Source organism: Eretmochelys imbricata, chromosome 5 (assembly GCF_965152235.1).
Source record: "Eretmochelys imbricata isolate rEreImb1 chromosome 5, rEreImb1.hap1, whole genome shotgun sequence".
NCBI lineage: Eukaryota > Metazoa > Chordata > Testudines > Cheloniidae > Eretmochelys > Eretmochelys imbricata.
In genome coordinates this window covers 21,479,104-21,505,200 of record NC_135576.1, presented here as the reverse complement: position 1 = coordinate 21,505,200, position 26,097 = coordinate 21,479,104, and the positions used below count along the sequence as shown (strand labels likewise).

The 26,097-nt window shown below is 38.9% G+C and overlaps 1 protein-coding gene across 11 annotated transcripts in view; it reads right to left on the bottom strand.

Annotated features, from left to right (window-relative positions):
• The window catches only part of NEDD4L (NEDD4 like E3 ubiquitin protein ligase), a 363,163-nt gene that overhangs the window by 50,290 nt on the left and 286,776 nt on the right, over positions 1-26,097 (bottom strand). For 4 of the 11 annotated variants that reach the window (XM_077816704.1, XM_077816714.1, XM_077816712.1 and 1 more), the window contains 8 exons: positions 24,296-24,370; positions 21,777-21,836; positions 14,031-14,162; positions 13,384-13,503; positions 11,051-11,248; positions 4,709-4,786; positions 2,738-2,792; positions 2,592-2,648 (listed from right to left, as the gene is read on the bottom strand). In XM_077816704.1, coding sequence (XP_077672830.1) covers positions 2,592-2,648; positions 2,738-2,792; positions 4,709-4,786; positions 11,051-11,248; positions 13,384-13,503; positions 14,031-14,162; positions 21,777-21,836; positions 24,296-24,370 — 775 coding nt within the window. The remainder of the gene's footprint in view (positions 1-2,591; positions 2,649-2,737; positions 2,793-4,708; positions 4,787-11,050; positions 11,249-13,383; positions 13,504-14,030; positions 14,163-21,776; positions 21,837-24,295; positions 24,371-26,097) is intronic. The other 7 variants (XM_077816705.1, XM_077816706.1, XM_077816707.1 and 4 more) reach the window with 5 other exon arrangements.

Here is a 26,097-nt window from a genome sequence, read left to right as displayed (position 1 = left end):
TCTGTTTGATTTTTTTTAATCTATTTCCACAAGTGACATTCAGGATTCCTACAACTGAAAGTCAATTTTTCTTTATTAGTTTATGCTGTGCATTTGATAGCACTCAGTCTTGTTGTTCCCCAAGAGTCAGTTTCTCTGCTTTTTGTTGGCACAAGCCTTTTGCACTGTAATAGGGGAGAGAAAAACATTAAGAAAATAGGACTATAGAGCTGGAGAATCACAAAAATTGTGGGGGGAACCAGGACACGAATAGTAGCTGAATCTATTAGCCCTTTAATAGCATTGGCTGGATTTCAAGTTGATGGTGTACCATTAATTTACATAATCACAATCTTTTACACAGAAATGTTTTAGAATGATTTGGTACTTGTAGCAGGGCTGCTGCTTACTGATCTGACTCTCATGGCCAGATATCCCTTTGCAGCAGCCTCCCTCTGTTGTCCTTTAGAGAGATGGCTCCTGATTGGCTGAAAGAGAGGGGAGCCTTGTCCCACCCTGGAGGACTCCTGATCTCAGGCCCTTAAAGTGTTGATTCTGGGTTTTCCACCCATCCAACTCCCAATTCCTCAGGAGTGCCTCCTTTCCTCCACTACCATTTCCTGGGCCATTGTTCATTCCAACTCTCTGAATGGGGTCTTCTGGCCCCCCCCCTTCTCTTAAAGGCTATGGTTGCCAACCCTCCAGGATTGGCCTGGAGTCTCCCAGAATCAGCATCCATCTCCCACTGACTACTGAAAGCAATCCAGGAGATTTTAATAGGCTATTTTAAGAAAAGGACATTACATCATGTTCGGGGGGAAAAAAATCTCTTGGAATAGCCTCAGTCAGAGTTGGCAACCCTATAAAAGGCCAGTATATCCCGTTATAGTTCTTTAATAACTAGCCACTTTAACTGACAGAGGACTGTGAATACAAGAGATGCTGATGATCAGTTGAGTGGCTAGTTAATGGGGTACATTGTACATACTGTTTCATAAACTTGTAATTGGGACTTACACATTTATTATTTTATTAATATATATGAAACAGGAATATTACCACCATATCCTTACATTACTGCAATTGTATACTGCATGAATATCATGTCATTATATTCCTTAGGAATACTGTGAAGACAGACACTACTATTAATATTGGGCAAGCCAAGTCACTGAACATTCTGCATAGTCTTTTGCTTAATATTGAGCATGAGGTTATCGCAAAGAAACTGGAACAAGTCCATTGTGATACCATTGATTTCACCCCTGCTGCTTGTCCACTGGTAACCACAGTGATGTAACAATGTGAGAACAAGGGTGTTTTCTGGAAACAAGTTTCACCAGGAAAAAACTGCTTTTTGCAGTTTGCCATCTGCAAAGCCAAAAAACCCCTGCATTTCAGGAGAGGGAATTGAGGGAGAAATTTCAAATAAAAAAATGTAAAATGTTTAATAATCACTAAAAATTCACTAGAAATCTGACTAATGTATACATTAAAATTTTCCTTTATATTTAGAGACAAACGTATGCTCAAATAACTTTAAGGGCCTGGCTAATTAAACTACTGAAAGACAGGGAATTACAGCAAGTGTAAATGTGACACTGTCTTAAATCAAGCTCTTTTCTTTTCTTGGACCCCTTGATAACAGGAGTTCAGGATAAATTGCTAACCTTAACTCTAAGATTCCATACATTTGTTGGCTAATTAAAATAATTAATAAAAGTGCAAAGAGCACTAAGAATTCCATAGTAATATTTGGAACAGGTTAATCTTGTTCTCTGCAAAGAATTTATTAGTTCAATTCCTTATTTCAAAGCAGGGTACCTCTTAAAAGCTAAGCATGCAATTTAAAAAAATCGCAATCTGTTTTACAGACAGTTTTTTTTAAATATAGAGAATAAGCATAGCAGTTAATACTACTGACACTAAAATAAAGTAAAAACCTAATACTGTCAAACCGGTAGAATAGTTTAAGATTTTAATTTTTACAGGTTTTGTGCAGCTATCCTCCCCACTTCCAATTTTTCTAAGGATATTTAATTGTCTCTATATTTTTATGTGAGGATTATCCCCATTAATAGGAACCCCTTTCAAATAAACCCGGCTGAAAGGTAAAAAATCTTCTATTAGACTGCCACTTATATTCAAGCAACAAAAATCCACACACTTGTTCTGAGATGCTGTATTAAGACAAGTCTACAATGAAACATCACTTACACTGGAACTTCAATAACAGAATTGGATAGATATTAACGGGGTGGGTGCAATAAAACATGCTATAAATAGAAAATAAGGTCAGAACTGGCATTGCCACAAGACCTTTTTAAGGAAGTGGGAGGGAAAATTACTTATCAGTGTTATTTCTTCCACTGCCTACATATGGACTTGTGGATACATCATCTTTTCTCATCTTATTTTCTATTCCTAGTGTGTATTTTAATTTATTAAATAAGTGCAAATAAGCCATGGGATCATCAACAACAACAAAGAATCCAAAATATCAGCAAAAACAAAGAAAACCACAAAGAAGAAATGTTAATGCTTCACAAGATCAGAGAGGGACAAAGCTTGATGAGCCAATTAAAAGCAAGCTTTTGGTGAATATACAGTACCGTATGAGGGCACTAAGTCTCTGGTATCAATGTCTCCACATATCAACACCTGGCTTCCTAAATGAAGAGTAAAATTATAAAGCTTTCACTTCAATATTTATTAACTCCCTTTGTCTACCTGCAGTAGTACCTAGGTGCTTACTTACTATGATCTATATAAAATGTTCTTCCATCCAAATGGATTCTTTCCTCCCAACCAGGCTGGAATTATAAAAAAAAAAAAAAAAAAAAAAAAGAATGTTATTTAAAATAATATTACTGTATTACTGCACATGGCACAGAGAAATACATCACCTACGTTTACTTAAGCTAGTTCTTTTTTTAAAATAAGTTAGAAGACACAGAACAATCACAGAAGGCTAACATCAAAGGCCAAGAAGTTAGCAAGATTCAAAGAGGGATTGGATGTTTATATGGATAGCAAGAGTGCCCAGAGTTATAACAGTAAATACTAAAGTTTTGGAAGAGATGTGAAATCTGCTGCTTCAGGGTTTAAGGCAATCGGTAAATATAAAGGACAGGAGGAGATCTTCATAAGGGGTGGATTACCCCAATAGCTACTTTATGTCGTGTTTCTTGAACCCCTCTTTAAATCATAATGTGCTGGCCAATATCAGAAACAGGACCCTGGACTAGAAGGTCCATGTGTCTGATCCGCTATGACAATCCTTATGTTCCTATCCTCCCACCAATGGAAGCAGAAGACTTTTAGTACACCAAGCACCATTCAAAACCACCACCTACTCCATGTACTACCCCTAAACCTACTCCTACTCCATGATGTACCTTCTACATCATCTTCAGCCTTGTCTACAACAAAAAGATTAAACTATTTTAATTTCAATCTGCTTTTAAACAGGTTTAGTTAAACTTGTGCAAAAACCTATGCAAACACACACTCGTTTGATTTAAAAATGGCTTGTTCCAGTTTACCTTAAACCTGTTTCTGATCAACGTGCACTAAATGATATAAGCAGATTTAAATGATATATATTGACTTAAGAATGTCCAGACAGCCTTTTGCTCAGTTTAAACTGAATCAATATAAAAATCACACCTTAGTTAAATGAGTGCAACTCTGCATGTAAACAAGCCCCCCCCGCCCTCCGGGACATAACTGCACACCCAATTTACATGAGAAAAATGCCAATAAAACAGACTCCTGCACAGCTATTTTTCTTTTAAAACTGCTTTAGTCTTGTGTTGTAACCAGCTAACAAATTATTGTAAAGGTGTTAAACTGGGCCTACACTAGGTGCTAATTGGTATTTCAAGTCAAGGTAACGAATGAATTTCCTAAATTGATTTCAAAAACATCTTTCTGGTAGTCAAGACAGGGCCAGTTAGACTTCTTCCCAGCTGGATTAGATGCTGAGAGTGTTGGTGGAAACCAGGGGCCTGCCTCCGCTAATGTTTCCAGTGTTGCTAGTATCTTCCTCAGAGTGTCGACAAGACCAATGAGCACTACTGACATCAGGCACTGAATCAGAAGCACACGAAGAAATCCAAAATGTTCAGATATTACTTTCTGCCTTTAAGAGCAAAGCTTACTTTGGTTACTAATATAATCCCAAGTAACATTTGCATCACAGTGGTGGTTTTCTATGTGGAATGTAGAAGTGTCATTCAAAATCTAAATTAAACCATACTGCACACCACCTACTCCTTCTCCAAGACAGAACAAAATATTAAGTTAGATTTGTGAATGCCAATAAAACAACACAGGCAAAGAGATCTGCAAGCTAACTGACATAATTAATTCATAAATGTTCTTTGATTATAGGATGTGCCCTCCTTAGACCCCACTGATTCAAGCTTGTATACTGTTTTAGTTTTCACAGCAACAACTTTCAACCATCCAGTGTCACACAGCCAATGATAAAGACATGGAGAAAGCTTCTGCATTCCTTGAACTTTCAGCTAAGCTAATAAGTGGTTGACCACTCCAAAAATGTTATTAGCAGGCTCTGGAAAGTGTATTCCTGTCACATTACTCAGATCACAATGTTATACACACAATACACAGATTCACATACAGTATATGCAGAAAGTAGTATACATTCATTCTCAAAAGAGGTCTTTATGCATATAGTAAAATATGTCAAATTGACACTCACAGGAAGAGGGCCCAAATCATTAGGGTTCAAAGAAGCTTTTGATCTCAAATGCACTGGAAATTTCAGCCGTGGATCTTCCTGTAACATAAATACAGCACTGTAAATCCATAACAATTTAAACCACAAAGATGCTTCTTATTTACAGATACAATATGGTGGGTTAGATCAGAGCCAGTTCACTATTTATTAGTTTTCAGGACTCAAAACAGGTAACAATAGCTGTGTGGAAATTCTCTATTATTATCTATCAGCTTATAAAAGACAGTCAAACCAAACTGCAAAGCTAGTATTCCATGTAATAAAATGAGGCACCTAATTGCTTTAAATAGATTAACAGATATTATACATTGTATGGTAATACTTTATATGAGCGCTTTGTCACCATTAGTAAGTCAATATTCAATCCAATAATACTTGTATAGCATAACAAACTGCCACACAAGCACTGCCAAAGTGCAAACCTTCAGGCAGCTATGAGAGTTACATACAATAAATCAGACTGGGATTCACAATGTGTTTGGGATTCTACACCTTGTGTCCATTTGTCATTGTTGTCCATTCTTGATTCTGTCAGGTTGCTACATAGCATGCTGGCATCTTTCTTTTCTCCTAGGGTTATGCACACTGTCATTTCCCTTGCTGCACTAAAAATCTGGACAGAAAGTTACCATGGGAAACTTCCTTATGAAAGCAAGTCAAAGTCCATATAATGCACATACTCATATAAAAATGGAAGAAGGGGTTTTTTTTAGACTATTATGAAGGCAAGAGATGGTTAGCCCTATGGTACATTCCTTTTTAAAAGTTTTGCACTTGGCCAACTCAAAACTAAAAAAACCGTGTACGTCTCAGCTTTTACACTGTACTCATTGCTATGGCATCAGAACATTTTCTGGTAGAAGGAGGTGACAATTTTGGCCTAGAATTTTTCATACTATATTTGAATTGGTATATATTTGCAAGTCACGTCAAAGGCCAGGTATGGGTGTGTATTTTGTTTTCATCTCATTTTTTTCGTTACAGTTGCTAACAAGATAATAGCTGTTCAGTTCTGCATTATTTAAAAAGCAGGAAAGAGAAGGAAAAACATATCTTTCTATAGTGCTTTCTTTCCCCAGGCAAAATACAACCTTAACTTCACCATTTGCCACTTCATGATGAAACCAGCTTCAATTCTTTATTCCAGATGCAGACCACAATAGTATCACAGGTCCCTATTTACTGAATTTGTAAACACACTAACTTGTGGTTCCTGGTACAGAATTTCTTTTTTAAAATAGTCATTACTTTACAGCACAGCTAACCAGGTCCAGGAATGCTCACCAATTATCAACAAGCCGAGAAAGCAGTTTGGCCACGTTAAGATTAATAGTTTCTAATATTTGTGTGGTTTCAAATATTGTATTCAGGTTTGTGTTTTTCCAATGGCATTTATAATGGCAAAGGGAGCCATGATGATGCAGGATCTCTTCCTCCCTGGATATTTCATTTTCTGGATGTGTAGGAAGTCTTCTGGGAGCAGGGCATTCTCCAAGAAGGCCCTTATCCTTTGGAATGTACCCTCTGCATTGTTTGACACTGACTGAATCTATTGACCTTCAGGAGACAAAAAGACAGGCTCATCTTTTTTACACAAGCTTTTAGGGAGGGGGATACTGCTTGTCAGCTGATGTTCAGGAATAGTGGAGTATTTCTGTTTTCTGCACTGTATGGTTTATTTAGTGATTGTTGCATCATGTGGGACGACTGCTAGATTCTCTCTGTCTATAATCAATTCTAATTTAAATGACTAATGGAGGGTTTAGAGCAAAATATGCACCTTTCTGTTTTTTTTATAAATTTAGAGAGAAAAACTAACCGATCAGGCAGGAGAAGGCCATATCTCTCACTTACTTTGGAAAAAAAGAGGAAGAGGAAGAAGAGCTTCTTATGTTCATATCACTGTATAGACATTAAATTAATGGCTGCCCAGATCCAAACAGTACAAATAAAATACCACAAGCAATCTAAATAAAACAAAAACCCATGGAAAACAAAGATACAAAAATATTTGGGCTTACCCAAATACTGCAGCACTTAAACTAAGAACCATCATTAGAGGCTTCTAATGTAGATAGAGATTACTTGGCACCAGTATGACATATAACAAATAAAAGTGCACGGTATTTAAAACTAAATCCAACCAGCAGCAATTACATTGCAGTGATGATGTGGAAAAGCTCGAGTATTTCATTACTAAGCTAGCTCAAATTACTAAAGTCATAGCTTGGACTGACAAGGCACAGTGGCTCCATATGCTAATCCATTCAATTTTTACACATTCACCCTCTATTTCTAGAGTTCCAAATTCAATATGAGGATTTGAAGTCACGGTGAAACCGTACAAGTGTTAGAATTAAATCACATAGACTCTTTGTCAGTGACATATACTGTAACTAATTAAAGCAGGGGATTGGTCCTGCTTTGAGTAGGGGGTTGACTAGATGACCTCCTGAGGTCCCTTCCAACCCTGATATTCTATGATTCTATGAAAACGACAAAAGTTAGCAAATTCAGATCTAAGGTTAAAAATCCAAACTGATGGTTTGGACTCTTAATTCATACTGAGTCTTACCTGAATTTTCTTTGAATGTTAAATTCCAGTAGAAAGGAAAATTATTTAAAAAGAAATGATTGCCAAAATAAATTGACAATGTGCTAATTTATTTTGTAAATACATAATTGTTAAATTTAAAATAAATTTACTGAACCTCTAAAGACATTATAGACCAACCAATAATTAGACAATATTTATAAACAGAGATAGTTAACTCAGGGTATGCCTACACTGCAAAAACTCTGTGGCACCGAGTCCCAAAGCTCAGGTCAACTGACTTGGGATCATGCTACAGCACTAACAGTAGCAGTGTGGATGTTCCCGCTGAGGCTGGCGTTCAGACTCTGAAACCTAGTGAGAGGTGTGGGTCTCTCAGTCTGAGTGGGAACACCAAAACACTGCTAGTTTTGCCTAATAGCTTGAGCCTGAGTCAGTTGACCGGGGTCTGAGACTTGCTGCCACAGGTTTATGGGTTGGGTTTTGTTTTTGTTTTGGTTTTTTTGCAATGTAGACATACCCACAGTAATCACTCTGACATATGGAGAACTGGTATAATTTTTTAAAAGTACCTTCCTATTCAACATCAGGCATCATATTAGAACTATTTTTAAATCTCAATATGATATCTCAGCCATTTATGTATTTCTCAGAACAATAAGGTATTAGACATTATTATTATTGTTATTTATTAGGCTATGATTCAGAAAAGCACTTAACCATGTGAATATCAATCATATTCTTATTCAGCAAAGCACTTAATTAAGAGACTAATTTTAATCTGTGCTTAAGTCTTACTGAAGTCAATGGGAATTAAAAACACCCTTAAGCACTTTGGTGAATTCGGTGTAAGCGCTAATGCGAGCTCAGGACAATGTTCAGACAGTTCCTGAATCTGAGATTACAGTTCTATAATAATTGTGGAGGAATTTTTAAAAGCACAAATGGAATTAGGTGCCCAAATCCCATTGAAAATGAATGGGAACTGGGCACCTGTGATTCGTACCTTTGAAAATCTCCCCCAGATATTAATATATAGATACAAACATATTCCTAAATTTCTATTGTTTAAGATTAAACTGATTTTGACTTCTACGCGCACAAATACAGGTCTCTCAAAGCTGTTTTATGTAATTCAAATAGTGAGTGTTTTTAAAGGGGAAAAATATGTGTGTCCCAGCTGAGTCAGTACATACAAAACTATGAGTCAAGTAAATTTTTATGGTCAAGTTGTAAGTATGAAAATGAAATAGACCATTAAGTGTAAGTATTTTGAACAATAACACTATAACAAAAATGGGTGACTGTATAATCCAATGTGCTTCTAGAGTCGAGAGCGACAATGATGTGTTCCGACAGCAACAAACATCAGTCTAAGAAACATGGCTACAAAGGAGCCAGCTAACTCCCAATCCAAAACTCACAAAGTCATTGTAGGGTAAAGAAAACATTGTTCTGAGAACAAAATTTACAACGAACCACAAAGACCGACATTGAAGTAAAATCAAGGATCCAGCTAACAGAATTAGGCAAGGAAATTCAAAGTTAAAATTCCAGGCTGATACCATGTCCTTAAGGATGCCTAAATTCTGCAGCAGACAGTATATATCAGAGGTGGGCAAAGTACAGCCCGTGGGCCACATCTGGCCTGTGGGACTGTCCTGCCCGGCTCTTGAGCTCCCGGCTGGGGAGGCTAGCCCCCAACCCCTCCCCTGCTGTTCCCCCTTCCCCCACCATTCCGCCTGCTCCCCACCCCCTTACCATGCCGCTCACAGCAGCAGGAGCTTGCAGCCTCACTGCCCAGCTGGAGCCGCCAGCGCTCTGGCTTGCTGCTCCTGCTGGGCAGCGTGGTGGCGTGGCTGGCTCCTGCTGGGCAGTGGGGCTGCAAGCTCCTGCTGCTGTGAGCGGCATGGTAAGGGGGTGGGAAGCAGGAGGAATGGTTTGGATAAGGGGCAGAGTGTCTCGGGGGGCAGTCAGGGGACATGGAGCAGGGGACGGTTGGATGGGGTGGAGGCTGGGGGGAGACGCGGTCAGGGGACAGGGAGCAGTTGGATGGAGCGGAGGTTCTGAGGGGGTAGTCAGGGGATGGGGAACAGGGGAGATTGGATAGGCATGGGAGCCCCAGGGGGCCTGTCAGGGGGAGGGGTGTGGATAGGGGGCGGGGCAGTCAGGGGACAGGGAGCAGGATGGGGTTGGTTAGGGGGTGGAGTCCCGGGGAGGGCAGTTAGGGGCGGGAAGGGGGTAGTCAGGGGACAAGGAGCAGGGTGGATTGGATGGGTCTGGGGTTCTGAGGGGGGCAGTCAGTGGGAGGGGGCGGATAGGGGGTGGGGGCCAGGCTGTTTGGGGAGGCACAGCCTTCCCTACCCAGCCCTCCACACAGTTTTGCAACCCCAATGTGGCCCTGAGGCAAAAAAGTTTACCTACCCCTGGTATATATCATGCATAGTTCCAAGTAGGCAATGTATACACATAACCAGATAAATTAAGGATGGAGAACTGCCAAGAACATTATTCTCACAAAGCCAAAAAAAAAAAAAAAAAAAAAAGGGGGGCAGTTGAGTCCCTTGATTCTCCATTAACTTTTTAAAAAATAGTTTAGCTTCTCATTTTTTCTTTTTTAACATAGTACACAATAAAAAGTTAAAGAAAAATGCAGTATACATCAATGATGCAAGGCAGATAACATAGTAGAATCATGATGACTGAAGAACATTTATTATAATCATTTTAATATGAGAGCAGTGAAAGGGACAATGAAATTTATTAAAATTATGAGAGAGCCTCAAACCTAAACAGTAGATCCAAAACACTTAGGAAGAGTGTGTGCCTTTGAAATCCAAACTCACTTAAATTTTGCAGATGGACAATAGCTTTAGAATGGGTTAAGACAACACTCTAGGTTCAAACTCTGGGGTCTTCTAAATCTCTTTCGGGATTTTAAAATTTACGCCTAAATAAAATATCTGTTCAAAATGATGGTCTTGTCCACCGGTTTGTCAAATATACAGCGTATAGTACAGTATATAAAAGGCAACGACGTACTAGAAAAAGATGTGTAAATCCTCAAACAGCAGGAATAGGTATTACAACAGCCACTTCAGGATGTTAATTTGTTAGGTGCGTCACTGTTAAATCTTGGTATTACAGCAGTGCCCACAGGCTGCAGTCACATTCATGGCCCAATTGTGCTAAGTGCTGTACAAACTCTTAAGCAGACAAGGTTCCTGCATGATGAACTTACAATTTAATTAAAGACAAGACATAACATAGGCGCTGACTTCCACTGTTCCCGGTGGGTACCTGACCCCACCCCTGCACTGCCCTCACCCAGCCCCCATTCCACCCCTTCCCCAAAGTCCCTGCTTCCTTCCTGCAAGTCTCCGCCCCTGCCTCGCCTCTTCCCCGAGCGCACCACGTCCCCACTCCTCCCCACTCCATCCTGGAAAGTCCTAAGCACTGCCAAACAGCTGCTTGGCGATGGGAAGCTCTGGGAGGTAGGCGAAGCAGCGGGGACGCGGCGTGCTTGGCGGTGGCGGGGGGGGGGAAGCTTGGTTGCTGGTGGGCACAGAGCACCCACTAATTTTTCCCCATGGGTGCTCCAGCCCCGGAGCAACCCATGGAGTCGGTGCCTATGAGTACATGGAACAACAGCAAGAAGGGTATACAGGAGGGAAGACAAAAATAACCAGGTAAAAATATCCAGAAAACACCAACAGAGTTAAAATTTTATAAGCTAGAATTCATATTACCCATGTGGTCGTCTTAGTATTATGATCAATGAAGAAAGGCCTGCCATTTGGAGCTATTCTCATCTCCCAGCCAGGTGGCAAGAAGCTCTGTGTCACTTTGTGTTGGGGCTTAGGAGAAGTATAGGGTGATGGCTGTGGAGACTGTGGGTTGGAAAGGGTGTCCTTGACAGTTCTGCGCACAGGAGAGTCCTTGGCACCCTGTGGAAAACGAGCAACATTAAGACTCCACAAATATCATTTTATATTATATTATGAATGACACTTGGTATCACGAGCTGAACACATTTTCAATGGGGATACAATTTACAGGAACAAGGGGTATCGCTATCTCAATCACTAATTTATTTTAAAATTGGCTGCTCCTTATTACATAATATGCTTTCATTGTGAAGGCCATGGTGTTCTATCACTTTCCTCTCCCAAAAATAGGGCTATTGTAGCTCACATCTTAGATACCTTTCTCTACTGCCTCTTTATAAATACCAAAAATCAATTTTATGTAGAAAAATACAGGCATTACTTTGCTGTTTGCATGGCACTGTATGTGACAAACATTTTAAAGCAAAAAAGTATAGATGAATAAAAGGCAGTGTAAGATACTTCAAATGCATTTTTCATCAATTAGTAACTGATTTCACCAACCAAAATGTTTAAAATAAGCATTAAGCAAGTTCCTAAAATAAAAGGAAAGTTCAAACTATTCAGACCAGTTTGTAACTACAGATAGTGGATAAAATTTTCAAAAGTGCCTCCTTTTCATTGACTTTCAACGAGACTACAAAACCTAACAGCCAGACTTCTAAAGGTATTTAGGCACCTAAAGATGGAGATAGGCGCCTAGTAGATTTTCAAAAGTGCATACACATTTAACTCCCAGAGAAATCAAGCCACTTCTGAATATGGGACCTGGGCACTTAAGTTTTACCCATTACAGTAACCGCTTACTTTTAACTTTGTTTACTGCCTGGCTGAGTAACACTGATTATATTTTAATGACATATCTACAGATCAGTAAATGGCACAAATAAGTAGACACTGAAGCATGATTTGTAATCAAATATTTTTACATTTACCTCTATTATCTTATACATTTTATAATTCAGATACTTCTAAATCTTGGATTTCAATATTGAGTATATGAATCAGTTTTTCTTCATAATTCAAAATACAGGTATGGATTAAAAACTACCATTCTGGTAAGTTTGGTTCCTCTTTCAACGTTAAATATCTATTATACGGTAGTCAAGAATATTTTTGCATATTTTAGATGCCACTTCTACAAGGAGATTCACCTGCTCTGGGTCCAGTGGAATTCCATTCCAGCAAAAACATTTATGCAGGTGGATCACTTTGCATGATCAGTGCCTTATTTACTAATCTTGCATACTAGTGTACTGTTTATTATCCAGAAGTTCTCAGGCAAGAACAGTGATGTTCAAGGAGAGTAAACTGCAAATTATTATTCTAGAGGAATACATTTACAGTATAAATAATTGACAAATTTTAAAATCTGGTTGCCTAAAATTATGGTCCTAAATATATATATGGCTTTTTTTTCAGAAATGCTGAGTACTCACAAATCCCACTGAAGTCAATGGGCATTTCAGACCTTTGAAAATCAGGCACTTATTTTTAGTTGTTTTAATATGGATTTAGAATCTGAACTTTACGCATCTAGACTTGAAAAGTTTAGACCGCTGCCTTTACTTGTACCATAGTCCACAAAAACCATTCAGGAAAACTTTTTCCAATGAAGAAAGCTGACAGTTAAGTCTGTCCCTAAATCCAGGAGATATCTTCAAAAGCACTAAAAGGAAATAAAAATACCCTGCTGAAAAGAATGAAATACAAAATCAAAAGCTTTGAGATGTCCTTACTTCAACCATGGCTTTCCAAACTCAAGCTGCAGAGCCTTTACTTACAGTTTACTGAACTTGCCTTTCAAAATAAATGTTTTAGCTTTTGAGAATATTTCTAATTTGATGCTTTTGCAGCAAGAAGTTACGGTAATACATGTATTACAGGATATGCACACACAAATGAAACAAAGTAATGATAGCAAAGGTAACTATAGGAGAAAGAATATTCCCCATACCCAGCAATGAGTGTGAGAGTTGAGTAAGAAAAATTAGGCAATGTTACTGTACAAAATGAAGATGCACGTGAACAAAACTTCAGAAGAAAATATCATCATTATGAGGCAAAGCTAACAGATCAGGAGAGAAGAATGTATTGGCTGCAAAACTGGAATGAAAATAAAAGGTCAAACACAACAGAAAGAATGAGAAGTCAGGACAGAAGTGATCTTTGTTAGATGAGACAGGATTTCTTACCTCAAGTGGAGCAGATAAAGTTACTGTGGGTGAACTAAGGCTACGAGGCCGTCTTATCTGAGGCTCACTTAGATGGTTGTTACTGTTTGTTGCTGACCCAACTGCACCATCTTCTGCAAGCTATTTCAGGGGCAAAAACAAGTTAGCTAAGTGTCAGGATCATGTTTATCTGCAGTTAGGCTGTTTAAAAAAAAAGCCATAAGTACTCTGTTAATCCTTTTCTAAATAAGCTTTAAATATATTATTTCAAAAAGCACGTTCAATGGAATTAAAAATGATTCATGCTTTAAATAATGAACAACTGCTTAGGCAAGAACAAACTACTATAAATGGCTTTATTAGTACACAGATTAAAATCCTCATTTTGAATTTGATTCTAAAATTTGTCCCTGAATATATTTACTATCTCTCTCATTTCTCACCACTGTGGTTATATCTTTATTCTGGCCCTAACAGAAATTTAGCAAACATAATCTTAATCACTGTAAATCTTCCTGGTTAAATGTAATAACTTTATTCTAAATTGCCAATGCACTGCATAGACTGTTTCTGTTTAAGAACCTTAAAACAGCTTTTCAAAGGGAACTAGACCCAACACATTTTAAGCATTCTGTTGTATTGTTTAATTTCAACAGCAAACTCCATACCTGCATAATGGGCCGAGTCCAAGTTGTGGTTCGATTGTTATGATTGACATAATATGTACGTCCCTTAGCATCTTTTCTTTCTTCCCAGCCTGAAGGTAAGCCTGGTGTAGTATGTACATAGGCCACTGATGGCTGTTTATGCAAAAAAATTGTGTGTCATTATTTTGTGGTAGCTTGAAAAAAATTAATTATCTTCAGAAGTCTGCTTATGCCATTCTTCCAATCAAATACAGTGGAAAATTTGGAAATGCGTGTCTTCAAATTTCTCTCTAACACAGGCTCTCTTTCTCATATATCTGACCCAACACCCTCCTCCCTTCCACACGCAGGTAGTCCGGTTCACATTTGCATAGCTACAGGTGCTTTGTTCAGAAAACAGCTCAGCTTCCATGTCGTGAAACTAAAGGAGCTACAAAAGAAACAGGAGACTACACATTATGGTAGGAACTGCTTTCACTGTTTCCCCTTTGTTAGAGGTAGTATTTATCCACTAAAGTTGCTATACATGAGTCACTGCTAGATAGGCCACGTAGCCTAAAGGAAAAGTCAAGAACTCCTAAATTCTCACTTGGGCTCTCCCATGGACTGGGTAAGCAGCCTTAGGTCAGTCACAGTTTTCACCTCCGTAAAATGGAGGGAATAAATAACCTACCTCAGAGGGTGTAGTATAGATTAATTCATTATTGTTCAGGCGACAGTTTGTAAATGCTAAGAAAGAATGCAAATAGATTCAGGGATGGAAGTCCTGCTTAAATTTTCTGAGACTCACTATCCACCTTAAAGATAAAGCCATGGTCCCACCATCCTGCAACCTCCCCGCAAAATACAAAGTGATGTGTGTGTCATCAGGATAGGAAAAGACATTTCTTCCACTGTCTTCCACAACTCCCTTAGTACAGGGGACATATTAGCAAGCAATGGAAAAGGAGGACATGAACGTAAAATGTGTCAACATACAGATAATGGTGGTGCAAAAAAGACCAGCCTCAAGAGCTAATTCCCAGAGTGACCAGAAGAAGGCGCCAGAGAAGTGGTGAGGGTGCGCCCCGTCACAGGTAGATACTTAGCTGGTGTAAATTGGTGTAACTCCAGTGAGCATCTGGCCCTTAATAAATTTGTATTGGGTTCACTGGGTTCATTATTTTCAGGAGACTTTTCTGCTGAAAAGTCCTTTTCATTTTGTTGGACAAGCTTCTGGAGTCTAATTAATCCACAGGTATGTGGTGAGAGACCTGAAGAACTTGCAGGGAGCCAGCAGTAGCCTTTCAATAAGCCTAGATTATTGAGAGAATCTTTAAATTCTGGAGTCTCTTCTTTCTTATGACCAAGTTTTGATTGGCAGGAGCATGATGAAATCAAATGCCTCTATCAGAAGACCCGGCAAGAGAAAGCAAGTGCCTAAGCTTAATTGTCTTGTCAGTTTCTGTGTAATGCTTTATTTTAGCATCAGTATCTAATCCCCTTAGAAGTAGGCAGCTTTCTAGCTATAAGGAAGTGTACTAAGGCCCCTTCTTACTGTAATCTGCTTTTTAGAATGGCTTTCCTTGTGTGGACTGCAACAATAGATGTGACATTCTCTTATAGATATAAAAGGACAAATAACTTCCTCTCACAGAAGTCAAAATAAAAATATTGATGTTAAGGCAGACGAGCAGTGCCAGCATTTTATCTAACGTGGAAGCACAGCAAGGTGGGTAGGGAGAATGCCTGTATTTAAGCAGTTAAACTGATTTTGTTCATAACCTGTGAGTTTCACATTGAGCGTAGTAGTGTTGATGTTATAACAAGTGCCAGTATCTGGATCTGGAAGAAATCGACCTGACAGCTGAACCAGAGAAAGAATCTATGCTCATGTCCAAGCTGTACATAGCCATTGTGCCTCTTTTAACACTGCTTGAGGGGAGAGAAGAAACCCTGTCTGCTGCATGCAAGAGAAAATTTAAGAGCTCTTTAAAGCCTGTTCAGATAAGAGAAGCTGAGACAAGCCTGTTTCTAAAAGGAGCCACATTAAAACACCAAAACAAAAACACAAACAGAAGAAAAGGATTGTAAAGTCTTGCCACTGTCTGACAACCTGCAGTTGATGCAAATAATTGAAGTAGGCTGAAAAACTCAGTTACCCTTTACTCTAGACTCAGAGAGAGATTCCTCCAATGCTCATTCACACTGTGCAATGAAGCCAGACATTTAAGGCAATTACCCAGCACACAAGCCAAAGGACCATATACATTTTGCAGATGGAACATTTCTTACATCTTTGACATTCTTTTCAGATGTTAAGCAAAAAGGGAAAGAACAGATTTTGCAAGTTTGTCATGCTCTTGCTCCATATTTAGACAGAAATCAGACTATAAAGGTCTCATGTTTGTTTAACAGCATAGGGTGTAATGTTGCAATTTCAAGTAAGCCATGGAAAAGGTATGCAACTGAAGAAAGTAGCAAGAAAACATGAGGACTGAAGTATTGTTCGGGGAGGGGAGGGGGATTTTCTGCTGGTTCTCAGTGTGCAATCTTCCTTACTTATTGTGTAAAAAGCAGCAGTTTCTTTAACTACTGAGATTCCACTTACATTACAGCCAGTTCTTGTTCTGATGCTTTTCTGATGCTCCCATTGCGCCTGCCCCTGGCACGTTCGGCCCCTGTCCCTGGCAGCTGGGCCCAGGCAGAGAGCAGAAGGCGCGGGATGGAGCTGTTTCTCATGCCAGCTGAGGATGGCTGCTCCGGGTCGCTGCTCTACGCAGCACGGTGGCTGCCTGCGAGAACATGGAGTGCCCCCCACTCCCCGCCAATCATGTTTCCATCTCACTCAGCCCCCCTGTCCCTGGCAGCTGGGTTTTGGCAGGGCGTGGAAGGGGCAGGATGCCACCTCCCCAGGTGGGCTCTCTCTCAGGCAGCTGCCGTGCTGCACAGAGGCAGCGACCTGGAGCAGCCACCCTCAGAAGAGGCTCCTTCCCGCCGCCTCCTCTCCCTATCTGGGCCCGGCTGCTAGGGAGAGCAGCCAAGCGAGCCGGAAACTGTGCTGCGGGGAGGCGCAGCAGGACGACAGAGCCCCCATCCTCCCCACAGATAACTCTGGTGCGGTGGGGAGAGCACGGCAGTCCCTGGGCTGGGCGCAGGGCTGCCACCGGGAGCAGGTTCCCTGACCTCTGCCAGGGGTATGGGCATTACTCACACCGCCCCTGCTGAGGTGTCCATGAGCTCTGGGAGGACAATGGTGCTTTGAGCGTCTCTGGGCCGGGCTGGCCCCAGCTATGCCCAAAGGCACATGCTCCATGCCCACGTGGCCCCAGCCCCCCAGGAGCCGGTGGGATTGGTTGCACTGGCCCAGGGAGGTGGGGCTGAAAGTCCCTCCCAGTAGCAATACATGGGGTGGTCACATGTCCTCCCTCCCTGCCCCCAAGTATCAGGAAGGACACTTTGTCTGTGAGTTTTAAATCCTACTAGTTCAAATGTGGCTCAATTCTGCAAGGTACTGGACACTCCTGTGAGGTGCTGAGTAACTTTAAATTCCCACTGAGGTTAGTGGGAATTGAGGGCTGTCAGCACTTTTTCAAGATGTACGTATCAGGGGCTTGATCTTGCAAAGATATTACAGTCTGGAGAAGAGGCTGAGAGTATATGCTCTCATGTTGTTAATGATGATGGAGAGTCATCCAGGAGGTTCTCTAAATACTGAGCTCTCATAAAAAGGGAAGAAGTTGAATGTAAGAAAGAGGTAATGTACATTAGCAACATGATGAGCAGCCCAAAAGCATTCTTTGAAGACTATCTCAACACAGATCTATAAATAAAGCCAACCAATTTTTGGAATAAATTAGCCTGAAAATTACCGACCATCTTAGCACAGGTGGAACCTGATTCTTTTTAGGCAGACACAGATCATCTATTTTTGGAAAGTATTCCACCTGACTGAGTCTCACAAAAGACTACCATCTGCACTGAGGAAGGGGTAAGATAATTCTGAACAGGAGGCAAACCAACATGTTAATATTAACTGCTGCTTGCTGTATTTAGTTTAAAAATTCACCACCATCATAAAGTGTTACTCTTACCCTACAAAACTGGTGAATTGTTTCCACCCTGGTTAAAACTGAGGAACATTCAAGAGCTTACATGCATCACTCTTTTGGAAATTCAGAAAATGTGTATCCCCTCTGTTCTAATTCAGTCCTGGTTATCGGTATGTGAATCTTACAAAATATATTTTGCATTTTATACCTTGATATAACATGTAATTTCCCTTATATGGTGGAAATGCTTTTTGTGTAACTGACTTTATTGAATATTACTATCTGTTACGGTATTTTAAAAATCTTCAATTTTCCATATAAAACTGAAACTGTAAACAGTATTTTAAAACTAAAATGACACACATGATAACTGGAAAACTGTAACGAAGAGGCATTAGTAGGGTGTATCATGGAAGCAGCTTAATGCACCAGAAACCATGAGGTTTCACTGCTAGAAAAACACATGGGGTAACTGCTTAAATGATGGAAATGGAAATGTCCTATAGGAAATATCACTACTGGATTCTTATCTATAGAACACTATAGCATTTATGTTCAATTTAAAGAGGAAAAAAATCTCATTACCAGGTAGGAAAGTCATTCACAACAATAATGTGGCTGAAAGTACAGCGGACCCTCGCACCTTAGAGACTAACAAATTTATTTGAGCATAAGCTTTCGTGAGCTACAGCTCACTTCATCGGAAATGCCACAAGTACTCCTTTTCTAAAAGTTTATTTTTCTTGTTAAAATATTGTGGCATCTAAATTTCCAGTTACTTTTGATAAAACATCCACCAGAGAATTTAAAGGCTGATGCCCTACAGGTTCTGCACATGGATCATATGCTGCATGAGGCCTGAAGTAAGGCTACCTAGCGATACAGATACCTGTGTGTTCAGAAACATCACAAACCTCTCAGGCCTGATTCACCATCATAATTACACTGCAATCTAACAACCTCTTTTTTGTGTAGCCTTATAAAACAGCAATTCGTGTTGTACATTCACCCTGTTACAAAATAGATATTGTAAAGCAAGTTGAGAACAGTGGAAAACAATTGACCCAGAGATTGAAAAAGTGAATGACAATGCACTGTGGGTCACAGTATCTCTATGTCACCCACAGATCACTTTTGAAATCCAAGGTGCATTAGTTTTCCTTATTTAAAGCTCCAGCAACATATTATTCAGTAGCTCCCTCATCTGCTTTACCCTCTGATCAGATTCCCTATCAATTCCAGAACTCTTCTTTGAACTATTACAGTAGCCAGTGCTAAGAGAATTCTTTCATTTAAAGGCAAATGCTTCATGTGGTTGAGCTGAAAAACAGCCTCCATGGTTCAAAGAAAAAATCAGGAGTCCAGGAAAAGTAAAGAATGGGTAGAAAGTTGACCATCTATTTAAGAAAAGGGAGGAAACAGAAGGGGAGGAGAAGAGGAATTAGTTAAACAAATCTGGCTGAGACAGCTCGAAATCCTGATTCAGTCACTTCCTAAATGGTCATGATTTGGGGTGTTCTAGCTATTGATTAGCTTGTCAGAACAAAAGTAGTTTAGGTCACATGACTCTCAGCCAACAGGTGAGGCGTTCATCTGTTCTAGGGTTTGAGGTACTGTATACAAATACATGCATTCATTGTACTGAGAGGCTATTGAAATTCTCAACAATATACATTTTTTTTAAAAGTGGCTACCTCAGAGGCTTTCAAGGAAGTTTTTAAATCACTTGATTTTAATCACATACATTGTATTCAAGACAAAACCAAAAGGATGTTTTAAGTCCATTAGTGAATATTGCCAATAGCAGGTTTGATTTACAGGGAGCTATGAGGACAGTCACAAACGAAAAGAGTCACTAGAGGTGGAACCATTAAAGATCACATATAGCAACACGTCTCTTCCTTTTTGTTGTCTCCTAACGCCTTATAAACTGAATCCAGTTATTGGCAGCATTCCTTTGTAATATAAACTGAGCTTTGCAATCCAAAATAGAGACTCAGAGGCAATCCATTTAAAACACATTAAATTAGAACTTTCAGTTCTCTTTACCAGTACTTTATGCATTCTCAAAGGTAAACTATATTTTCTTTACTGGTTTCCTTTCATAAGATAAATCAGAGATGGGAGACACTTATGCAAATTATCTTGTTCATCCTCTTGCCATTTGTGATAACTAGTGCTTTGTCCAGTCTACTTTTACCGTAAAACATTTCAAGGGAAAATATTCAGTTTCCTCTGAGACTTTCAATAAAGCTCTTAAAAGCAATCCAATTAAAAAACATTGTGTATTTACACACACACAAATATATATCAATGCACATTCAAAGAAGCACCCACTTTACATAATCATGTATCAAAATTTGCTCATCTTCTGTAATTGATTTAAGTGAAAAACAAGGCACCCTGCAATACAATAGACAGATCTCGTATCATTACACTGTACATTAATATTTTGTGCATTAATTTCGATGTGCTATCTAAACACTGAAGGTCTACATTGGCATGGTAAATGCATAATCAATATGAATGTAAAAATTCAACAAGAATTTCCTTGTACCAGGCCTCAATATATTTGGCTATCACATCAACATTGCATGCCTATTTTGGAATACAGTGGCGTTACTGACCAGGCATTCATAGATTAGCTCTAATCTGAATTCAGTTTTTAGTAGAGGAATATAAAATTGTATAAAACGTGTGTAATTAATGGAACTATCTGCCAACAAAAGACTGGATTTACATTAGAAATTAATACAGAACATTTTGTCTGCTTTACATGGTTATTAATCAGCTTTTCCACAGATATCAAAGGCATTTCTGTGTTTGTGAAAGGTATTGACACTTAATTCAAGGTACAAGGTACGTTTCCTTAAAGTTCAATAAAGAACATATGCAGTGCTTTACACAACGGTGCCTTGATCCCTGAATTAGGGCCTCATGCTACTTCCACAATAAAAATAAATATATATATATATATATATAACTGGTTTTCATTGGTGCACATATATATTTATAAAAGCTGAATATATTTATTATTGGACAATCCACTTGCTTTAGGTTCACATTTAATCAGATTGCAAGTGTATGGGATAGCTTCACAAACTACATTACGCAAAATGGTTTCAGAATATCAAACTTCCAATTTAAACATTGTAAAATATTTTCTTGAAACATTCAGAGTCAAATATCCAGCACTGGGCTAGTTAATGACACAAGGAAAGTAAAACTTGGTAGTATACAAAGACCATATACTACACTGAGAATTACATGGGTACATCCCTCTGCCTGCATGGTTTTCAAAGCAGGATCCAGGCCTAAGAATAAAACTGAATAAGTCTAGTGTTAAGTCAGCACAAATGGTAAGTGCTATATTTTAAAGGGTCTCCTTGTATAATCAACATTGCAATTAGTATTGCATTTAAAAATAAAGTGTTATATCTTTCCATTTTTTAGCACTAGTCAATGGTATTTTCCAAGAGTGTCACTCTGTTTAAAAATCAATTGCATTATATCTGTATCTTTACAGTATGCTAATATTACTGTGATATTATCATCCTACTTGAAAAGATTATTTCAAGGTAAAAGGTGAAAAACAAACGTTAAAACTTAGCTAGGGTTTCTGAAAAGTTTAAACCAATACACTGCTGCTGTATGAAAAAATGTCCAGTGTCATAAAAGATGCTAAACCCAACCCATATTTCATTTACAGAAAGTGTTTGATAAAGAGTATTATTACCGTTGGTTCTTCACCACCTGTGACAGTTGAAGAACGAGCTCTCCTAGATGGACCACTCTGCTGTTAAATGATAATTAATGTTACAGATAAGTATGTTTAGTGATGAAGGTAATAGATTATGCGCACATCTTCAGGAATCATAGCCACTCTCTCACACTTTTTAATGGAGAGCAATTAGACTGAAGTAATGTTAAATAAAAGATAGCAGCAAGAAAAATGAAGCCATCGATCACTGATAACCCAGATGAACACATCACTTATAAATTCAAAGACTGAGGCACTAGTCTAATAGCTTTGGTGCAGGATTCTCTATATACACTAGTGCTATAATGTAAGGTGTTTAAATAATTACTTTTCCAAACAAAAACAATTTTACATCTTCAGCTCTACAAGCATAAAGCGCAGACATTTAGAAACGAAGAGGCAATTTTCTGGCTAGCAGTGAGCGCACAGCCCTGTCAAAAGTCATAATAATAATAATAATAATAGTAATAATAATAATAAAAGAAATTGGTGTTCCAAGTTTTCAGTAAGGAGCAATATGTTCCAGGACAGACAGCTTAATTAGAAATAAAGGAAGGGTTTAGTTGCTAGAGGAAAAATTACTGTTAGTTCAGTAGAGATTGATGATTGGTTAGATCAGGTATGTCCCAGTTTTAAAGTAATACTTTTTTATACTGCTGTTTTGAGCACCTAATTTCATGTAGTAAACATTTTAAAACAATAAACTGAAGGAAGAGTCATAACAAAGCCTAACCTTATACACCAGTTAAAACAACCCACAAACCACAAAGGACAGAAGTGAATCAAAAATACTGAAAAAGCAGAAGCTCGCTGGTGCAGATTCCAGCACAAGCCAATCACTTATAATAGAGAGGAGAGACCGTTTGAGTATGCTTTTGCTGCGAGCCACAATATTATTAATGCAGTAGGATAAATAAGTAGGTAGTACTTTATATACATTTCCCTTGAACACATACAGAAACATCTATTACTGCAAAGCCACCATTTCATAATGACATATATAGAATCATTAGATAATCTCCAGCTTTACGGTGAATTTAATCAATAAAAATAGAAAAAAATGTCAACTGTTTAATACAATGACAAATTTATATTAAAAAACTTAGCCAATTTCAAATACAAAAATGGCTGAATCACACCAATTTAACAATAAAAAAGATGACAATTATTCATATTTTGTTATTTCCTGAAGATACAAGTTCTAATGATCCTTTTCATTTGTATGTCCATATTTACAGTTCTGGTAAAAAATGGGGAAAACACTTCTGCAGAAAGTTCTATAGGAAATATTGTCAATTTTTTGTTGAAATATCATCCGTTACGAAATCTTCTGGCCAGCCACAGTCAAAGGCTGATCTACTGCAACTTTACTCTAGGTTACTCTATCTGCGACACCACCACTTTGCCCAATTCTATGGAAAAAAATGTAGAGCTTGCTGGACATCAGCAGTAAAGTGCTAAATAACTATAGAGTAAAAGAGAACCCAAAGATACCTTTCCTGTTTAACTACCACCTTGGGATGTGGATTCTTTTCCTGTTTAAAGGGATTCAGTTAATTTCTTAGCTACTATATTAGGAAAACCTTGTTGACATATCATATTGGTCAGAAAATTATTGTGACTGTTAGATTTTGGTTTTACATGGCCCTTCATAAAGGGGATTGTTAAAGCTGGTTGAAATACTAGCCAATTTCTTTTTATTTAAATTGGAAAAGTTTTCCACTAACTTGCAACTTGCTGCAAATTTTTTCACATTTCAAAAAGTGTTGATTTCGCCTCCACTCCCACCACCTCTATGGGTGTGCGTCTATTTCTTTTTTTACATTTCTTCACAGGTCAGAAAATGTTATGGTAACACTTCTGTGCAAATTTTGAATGGCTTTAAATAATATTGACACACAAAAACAAAAACTCATGCACAAAACAGTCCATGAATTTTCAAGTATAACAACCCCTATTCCCCACTCTCCAAACCCCCCCCCCCCAAAACCACTGCCCACCTCTCAAATTTAATGAAAAATGTCACCAGTTTTGCCCAATTCTAATTATATAGCTCCCTGTAAGCCCAGGTATAAGTTTATTTCAAAATGTGTGTATTTGATTTTCCAAAAACCTAGCACTGGGCCAAATTCCCTCAGTGACACCCAGCTCCAGATTTCAGAGATGTAAATGAGGCCAGAACTAGCTGCATGGGCTCAAATCCTGGCCCCAATGACGTCAATGGTAAAACTTTGATCAACTTCAGTGGGGCCACGATTTCATCCACTGTCTTTAATCGTCTTGACTTAATCTTTTGTAAAACCAGTAAAACCGCGTTACTATGTTGACCTACGCAACATGATCTTAATTTGGAATCAGTTACAGATTCGTACAGTCATATTCCTACCACCTCTGTATAAATATTCTGAAGCCACTGCATCAGGAAAAGGTTCCACTCAGAATCAAAGAATATTTAAAACAAAGTATAGAAGAAATAAAAATTAGCTTTGATTTACCAGTGATAAGTGAGATTGTTCAGCAACTGCATCTGTTACACTGCAAGATCTCAATCTTGAAGAAGGATCTCTCTGCTGAAAGAAAGGAAAAACTTCCTAAATTGTAATGCATTAAACACATATGGATTTTCATTTTATCAAATTCATTTCTATTTTTCAATATTACTCTCTGAGTCCAAAATAAACCATGCTTTCCCTGCAATCTCCATCTCCTTTATATTTCTACATAACCTTGTGTCACAATCAAAAACCATTCTCTTAAATTCTCAGCATTTCACCCTGGGCTTGTTTTGAACTAACTGGAAACAGAAAGAAGCGAGCCACACATCTCGTCCTGTTATTTAACAGTCCAGTTATGGATGTCTTACGAACAGACTTCAAGGGAGGAGGGCTGGCTACTTGGCAACTTCTCCTGGAAAATACACAGCAGATTAAACAGTCCTGTAACTGGCAGCAAGGTGGGAAGGCTGACCCCAAATGAAATGGCTGAGTGAAAGTCCCATGGTGCTTTTGACAGTCTGTTTCTATGTAGCTTCGGAGGACAGAGCTCAGGGAATATGGGATGGGACTGGGCAGTATAAAGAAAAATACGAAACCTTTGCTTGACTCTCTGGGGATCTCAATGCAGCCCCTCACTAACCTATAGGATGGAACTCACTTCACATGAAGAGTCTATACAAGATTCCCTGCGCCAAATAAATGCTGCATTTGTCACCCACATAGGGGCAGGGAAGGGTGCTGCTCCCACACAGGAGTGATTAAGTGGATCCAATGCCCACATTACCCTGTGCACTGAGGGCTGAAAGCTCTATTCCAGAACACATGTTGGAATAGTGGCTATGGTGGATCTTTGTTGGAACCCAGTGCCCTGGTCATGGGTTGGTAGGATGAAAGCATTATCAAACGTACTCCCAAGAATCAATTCCTACCTTAAAAAGATAGAAATAGTAAGAACACCTGCAGGTGTAAAATGTGAATTCATTGTATACAGACTGCAACTGTGTCCACGCTGCAGTGGAAATCATGATTTGCCACCTAAATAGACATACCTGTGCTAGCTTTAATCCAGCTAGCACGCTAGAAATAGCAGAGAGTACATACCCAGGGTCCTGGGTGAGCTTGTTCAACCCATATTGAAGCCTGTGCCAATGCCTTTTTACTGCTATTTTTAGCATAGTAGCTAGATAAAAGCAAGAGTGGGCATGTCTACCCGGGCTGCAAGTCACATCTTCCACTGCTGTGCAGACATAAGTCTGTGATGAAAGTGCAGTTAATAGTAATATGTAACTGATATCAACTCAGTAATTTAACACAGAAGTTGACCAATTCATTAGGATTAGAACAGATATTACTCTTAGTCTTCTGTCATTCTGTATCGGTATTTATATTGTACCTATCACGACAGTATCTGTAGTCATAATAAACATTACAGGTGGTATAATAAAGAGACATTTAATAACTATTAGGCATGTGCTTTAGTTGTCTGTGTGTGCTGCTGTCCCTCTTTTTTAAAAATCAGGTTTTCCTGTGTTTTTTATCAGCTCCTACTGGATTTGGTGGAAACAGACACTCTTATCTGCAGACAGGTACCTACCACTTGAGCTTTACATTGCAGTGCAAGCTTTTTCCTGCCTTAAAGAACTGGTTCCTTTATTAAGACATTTGTATCCCCTGTCAAAAAAACAGCCTAGCACCAAACGGCGCTATCATAGTGAGTAAAAGACTGATGGGGAACAGAGTATGAACTCACTGCAGACTAAGGTTCTTAATGGCGGTCAAAGGATAAGGGAGCATCTGTGATC